General features: G+C 53.4%; 1 protein-coding gene across 2 annotated transcripts; it reads left to right on the top strand.

Moving 5' to 3' along the window:
- Positions 1-562: 562 nt before the first annotated feature.
- Positions 563-5537, top strand: GATAD1 (GATA zinc finger domain containing 1). 2 transcript variants are annotated; one of them, XM_078598451.1, is made up of 5 exons: positions 563-850; positions 2152-2229; positions 2973-3032; positions 3494-3674; positions 3896-5537. In XM_078598451.1, exons 1-5 carry the CDS (start codon positions 647-649, stop codon positions 4072-4074), a joined length of 702 nt encoding a protein of 233 aa, XP_078454577.1. In that variant the 5' UTR covers positions 563-646; the 3' UTR covers positions 4075-5537. The 2 variants fall into 2 exon arrangements, with proteins under 2 accessions (XP_078454577.1, XP_078454576.1); XM_078598450.1 differs by having other exon boundaries at positions 565-850; positions 2152-2277.
- The last annotated feature ends 538 nt before the right edge of the window (positions 5538-6075 follow it).

Raw genomic sequence — 6075 nt, 5'->3', positions numbered from 1 at the left:
ATTGGTTACGCAGACTCTGCACGCTTCTTTCGCATAGATCTGTCCCTCCACATAAATGCAGTTATGCTTTACACATCCCATCAGCAACAAGGCCTTCTTAAGAGCATTATTTCACCAGCTTTGGATCCGGGTCGAGGATGGATGGGATCGATCTGTTCGATGGCTTTGAGCACGGGATTGAGCTGGGGGTTGATCACGGAATCGAAATCGCTCTTTCTAAAACAGATTCCTGTTCCGCCGCTCCGCGTGGGGGGGGGGCGCACGCAGCGTGTCGGGGTCGGAGACGCCAGTCGATTTCTATAAACACGCACACAGCGACACAGCAACAATAACAATCACAACAGCAGCAGCGCCAAGACAGCAACACGACAGAGATACAGGCGGTAGCAGCAGCAGCGTCAGGCGAGTCCGAGGCGGTGCAGGGAGAGAGGCGGAGAGCGCGCGTCTCGCGGGACCGGCGGGACGCGGCGAGTCGCGCCCGGGACCCTTCAGTGGAGGGCCTCTGGCTCAGTGGGGGGAGGAGCCTCTGGCTCAGTGAGGGGAGGGGCCTCTGGCTCAGTGGGTGGAGGGGGCTCAGTGAGGGGAGGGGCTCTGGCTCAGTGGGTTGGTGGAGGGCCTCTGGCACCAGTGAGTGAGTGTAGGGGCCATGCCGCTGGGCCTGAAGCCGAGCTGCAGTGCGTGCGGGGTGTGCGCCTCCCCGATGTGGCGCCGCGGCCTCCAGGGCGAGGTTCTGTGCCAGGGCTGCACCAGCCGCCCCGCGCCGGGGCCCCCCGCGTCTCCAGGGCCCCCCAGAACCAACGGGGGCGGTGGTGGAGGAGGCGGCGGCGGCGGCGGTGGAGGAGGGCGCCAGGTGAGTCGCAGCGCAGCGGCGTGCAGGACGTGCCCCCCCCCCGTGCCCGCCCCCCCTGCCCCCCCCCTGCCCCCCCCCTGCCCCCCCCGTGCCCGCCCCCCCTGCCCCCCCCCCCCCGTGCCCGCCCCCCGTGCCCGCCCCCTTCTGCCCCCCCCCCGTGCCCGCCCCCTTCTGCCCCCCCCCGTGCCCGCCCCCCTCTGCCCCCCCCCGTGCCCGCCCCCCTCTGCCCCCCCCCGTGCCCGCCCCCCTCTGCCCCCCCCGTGCCCGCCCCCCTCTGCCCCCCCCGTGCCCGCCCCCCTCTGCCCCCCCCCCCGTGCCCGCCCCCCTCTGCCCCCCCCCGTGCCCGCCCCCCTCTGCCCCCCCCCGTGCCCGCCCCCCTCTGCCCCCCCCCCGTGCCCGCCCCCCTCTGCCCCCCCCCCGTGCCCGCCCCCCGTGCCCGCCCCCCTCTGCCCCCCACGGTCTCTCTTCGTAGCCCGAAGCCCAAACCCCCTCCCCCCCAGTTGCCTCGCCTCGACTGCAGGGTGTCTGTACAGTGCCTTGTCTGTACAGTGTCTGTACAGTGTCTCGTCTCGTCTGTACAGTGTCACGTCTGTACAGTGTACAGTGCCTCGTCTCGTCTGTACAGTGTCTGTACAGTCCCTGTGCAGTGTCTCGTCTCGACTGCATGGTGTCTGTACAGTGTTTGTACAGTGTCTGTACAGTGCCTTGTCTTGACTGCTTTCACCAGGACCCCTCTCGTGCATTGCGTCTCCCGTCATTTACGTTGCCTCAAAACATCAACATACACAGTATACACAATGTACATACACAAGAGATACACGATATACACGATATACACACTATACACGATATACACTATACACAAGGTCAACGTTGCAGGCAATGGCACGGCCTCTGGAAGTCCCTTTGATTATATCTGACTCAGCCACAGAGATGGCAGATGCAAAAGACAAAGATGCCCCGTGTAGCCTGTAACGGACTGTAGGGGCAAGTGCTGTTAGCGAGCACCTATGAAGGCCGGCACGACACACGAGGGGGTGGGTGGCCAACACCACGCCCGGCCGCCTTTGTCTCCCTAGTGGTGATGTTTACACACCGCACCAGGTACTCATTTGAGGCTGAGTCGACCTAGGGCAGGCCCATAACCGGTTCAGATAATCGTTACTGGTGTTGGCCGTGAGCGGGAATCGAACTGGGGTTGCCGGGTTCATAGCGCAGAGCGCTAACTGCTGCACCACTGCTCCCCACTAATGGCAGATGCACACACACTGTGTTGTTGTTGTTGGTTGATGTGTCTGCAGGGAAGAGCGGAGACTCATCGGCGCTCGGCCCGTCTCAGGAACACGAAGGCCAAGTCGCAGCCAGTGGCCGAGAAAAAGGTGTTTGCCAAGGGCAAGGGCAGACGCCACATCTTCAAACTCAAGCATGTACGCGCCCTTGCCGTGTCTGCTCCATCCCCCGTGCTCTGGAGACAACGCCGTGCATCCATGCGGTGTTGTGTACAGACTCCATCATCCTGAGTAAAATAGATACTTGAGTTTGTCATTTTGAAAACTGGCGCAAATGTGTTTAACGGGTTGCGATTAAAGCCCATCGTCCGGAAAGCAGTCGCATTTTAAAATCAAACACGGATGGTCTGACTACCACGTTCTTTCACCTATCCTTGCACATCATTGTAACATAACGTTTGTGATATTTACGTCACTGGTAATGCACTTTTATTAAACACAGGTGAGGTGGCATTGAGAAAGAATCTGGTATGACAATTGTTCTGCTCTGACCTTGTGAAATCATATGATCAACTGTGTGATCAACCAATGACACCTTTACATTTTTCACTAGGAACTCTCATTGATATTCTATGCAGAATGATCTTACTTCTCAAGTCATTGTACATCAAGCTAAAGTTTTGAGAAATGTATATTCATATGTTTTTAGTGTATTTTTATAATCAAGTTTTCCCTTGAAAATACTAAGCTCAATGGACCGCGTTTCCCGAACTGCCGTGGAGTGGAGGAGTGATTACTCCTCCGCCACGTGTTCACTGCAGAGAGCGCGAGCAACAACTTGAAAAGATGAGAGTGATGCAGAGTATTTGACATGTGACTTCACTTTGTTTCAGCCTCTGCGTGCATCGGAAGCCGTGTCCACCGTTGTCACAAGTGATTCTATTTTCCATGAGGTGAGATTAAACACCGAGAGATTGTGGTTGAATATTTTCATGCTCTTGGGTTTTCCAGGCGCTTGGGGATGTACAATCAAACACTTAAAGATCCTCTTGTATTGATTGGTGGGTGCGGGGAGTGGTTTTCAAACCAACGTTTAACATTTTCTCTGAGTGAGAAACTTATCCAACATGAAAGTGAGTAAGTGCTGGAATCAAGAGTACTAATAAATACACGTAAATGGCGATTTCTAGACATTAAAAGGTGCCATCTTTTGCTGTTTAGAATAATAACATGGCCCCAATATTTACGATATTGAGTAATTGGTCTAAAACATGACCATGTGCGTTATCTAGCATAGCCTAAGGCCTTGAACAGTAGTTGGTCGCAACCTGCCCAGAGGAGATTTGTAGCAGACAAGTGACTTGAACCGCCGTGGCAGAGCAATCCCTTCCTCGCCCTCCGTGCCGTGCCGCAGGGAGTTTACTACCAAGTTGGAGACGTGGTCTCTGTGCTGGATGAAGACGGAAGCCTCTACTACGCTCAACTTCGCGGCTTCCTGCAGGACCAGTACTGCGAGAAGAGCGCCGTCATCACGTGGTTGCTGCCCACGCAGGAAAGCCCGCGGGGCTGCTTCGACCCTGCAACCTACATCCTGGGTGAGGGCGCCACACGTGCGTACTTGCACCTGTCAAGTACGCACGGTGGCCACCCATCCTTGCACTATCCAGGCTCAATTCTGCTTCAGAGATCCGTGGGGACTGGTGGTCTTCCATATGATTTGATCACAGGGTATCGCAGCATAGTCGTACACAATTTGTGCATTTTTTAAATGATCGTCGTGTGAATTACAACTCGTGCACTCGCCATCTCCCATCAGGACCGGAGGAGGAGCTGCCGAGGAAGATGGAGTACTTTGAGTTTGTGTGCCACGCGCCCTCCGAGTACTTCAAGTGCATGTCGTCTCCATTCCCCACGGTGCCCATCCGCCCGGAGAGGGGCTTCGTGTGGACCAACCTGGGTGTGGTGCCCAGCAACGCTGCCGGCTCGGCCAAGTGACTGCCTGCCTGCAGAGTCAACGTGAACTCTCCTCCAGCCTGGCCACTGGACATTTTCGCTGATTTCGAATGATTGGCAGGACTGTATTGGCAGTGGTGCACACACCTTTGTAAAAAAGAAAAACCTCCGTTATTCACACTGGTTTTATGAGAGAAATGTATGTTTGTATGTATGTATGTATGTTTCACTTCTTTTACACCGTACATAGCCAACCGTGCTAATCGGAGGTGCGAAATGTATACCGTGCTACTGCCTGGATTTTCGCAGTTGTGCCATGTGGGTCTCCAATGCGTTTTTGGGTTGTACCGCATGCCGTTGGGAACGATATCTGATGGTTCGCTGCACATGCTGGGAGCTCCTTCAGGAACTGAAGAAACGAACATTCTGCAAACTTGGTACAACCAAAAAACACGTCAAAGAGCTGTACTTATTGTGGGCTACGATATTGGGAAGTGACTGCTTCAAATACTTGTGCCCTCTGCTCTGGAAAAGGGCCTTTGTTTGGAGTGACAGCACTGATTCATGTTCTTATTTTGTACAGTAGTGTTATTGATGAGTTACATATATATGATGCACATATACTGGTCATTGGATTATTAATATTGTACAGGTAATGAGAATAGTAATTTGTTTAATAGAGTGCCCTTTCCCTCGGGCATCTCGGAGCGTTTAATACGTGATGAGTGTATTTACATCACGTTTCATCTCAAGCATTTGAAAGGGCATCCCCAGTAGCAGCTGTCCCAGTCGGTTCAAGGTGACTCAGCACCTGGCCTAAATTAATATATACTCTGAAGATTGTTGTAATCCCAATTAAGTAATTCGCAGGTAATATTCCGAATTTTGTAAATTTCCGCCATGATGTCAATGACCTGCTCATATCGAATAACGTCCACTGTGAATAAGACGGCACGCATTGTATGCTTGATAAACCATAGTAATAACTAGGGCTGCTGCTGGGTTCTTATTGCGAACCTCTGGAACAAGTGGCAAAATGCACAAACTCTGGGCCACCATACTCCACCCTGCATACCTTGATCAAAACAGATGTGCTCTTGTAATCTGAAAACTTTTTACGTACATCAGCCTCTTGGCTTTCCAGCCCAATATTATGAAGCAGAATTTGTTGAAGCAAGAAACCTCTGGGCCGGCTTCAACTTGGGTGTCATCAGCAGGGTCGATCTTGTTGTAAACGCATGCTGCTGGATTACCAGATGTTATGGGTGAGAGCACTCTGGCTTGAGCAAGGGAGTGGTGCAGATGACTCGCTGAGTGCACCGCAGTGTTTATAGAGAATATGGGGTGAAGATAAGGCACAGCTGTGGTTTGTTCTGTGTTTATAAAGAATTGCATAATAAAGTGATATTTGCGGAAACGAATCATGTTTAACCGATGTACAATGCAGTGCAACTGATATATTTTACACTGCAATAGTATTATGGATTAAAACAAGTTTTGGTATGCCTTGTGTGCTTGCAGTGAAGTGATACTTGAGGTTTTATTTGGTGCTCGTATTGCAGAGTCATCTTAGCAGCGGTGCTGTGTATCCGGCAACGAGAGCTCTGACAATGAGAGCTGCCCTCCGCTCGCTTTGACTGAACTGGGCAGCACGTGCAGTGCTGGTGGCGAGCGGCGGAGTGGACTAAAGGACGGAGGTTGTGGAGGTGGTGGTTTATGCAATGCGGCAGTTTGGTTCCATCCCAGCTGACTGGAGAAGGCCCTTGTGGTCTTATAATAACATGGAGAATGGGAACGAGCGTGACTGAGACACGGGGCCAAGCGCGGCAACACTTAAAAGCCAGGCGGTCGAGGTTGGGGCTTTAAGTGTCTCTTTAAAGTTGGTGTATATTGAATGCTGCTGTGAATGTATGGCGGGATGACATTCCAGACGGAGGGGGCCTGCCACAGAGGATCGACGCCTGGCGATGAGGGGCCTCGTCTGTGGCACAGCGAGGTGTTCTGCCGTGTGCTGTCGTGCAAGGGGGTGGGAGCGGTGATCTC

This window comes from Lampetra planeri, chromosome 10, assembly GCF_965212315.1.
Source record: "Lampetra planeri chromosome 10, kcLamPlan1.2.h2, whole genome shotgun sequence".
In the NCBI taxonomy this organism is placed as follows: domain Eukaryota; kingdom Metazoa; phylum Chordata; class Hyperoartia; order Petromyzontiformes; family Petromyzontidae; genus Lampetra; species Lampetra planeri.
This window is presented reverse-complemented; position numbering and strand designations above follow the sequence as displayed.

Excerpts from the sequence above, each read along its gene's own strand:
- GATAD1 (XM_078598450.1), top strand. The coding sequence starts at position 647 with ATGCCGCTGGGCCTGAAGCCGAGCTGCAGTGCGTGCGGGGTGTGCGCC. Across the intron at positions 2,278-2,972 it reads ACATCTTCAAACTCAAGCAT|CCTCTGCGTGCATCGGAAGC; the intron begins GTACGCGCCCTT and ends ACTTTGTTTCAG. Across the intron at positions 3,675-3,895 it reads CCCTGCAACCTACATCCTGG|GACCGGAGGAGGAGCTGCCG; the intron begins GTGAGGGCGCCA and ends ATCTCCCATCAG.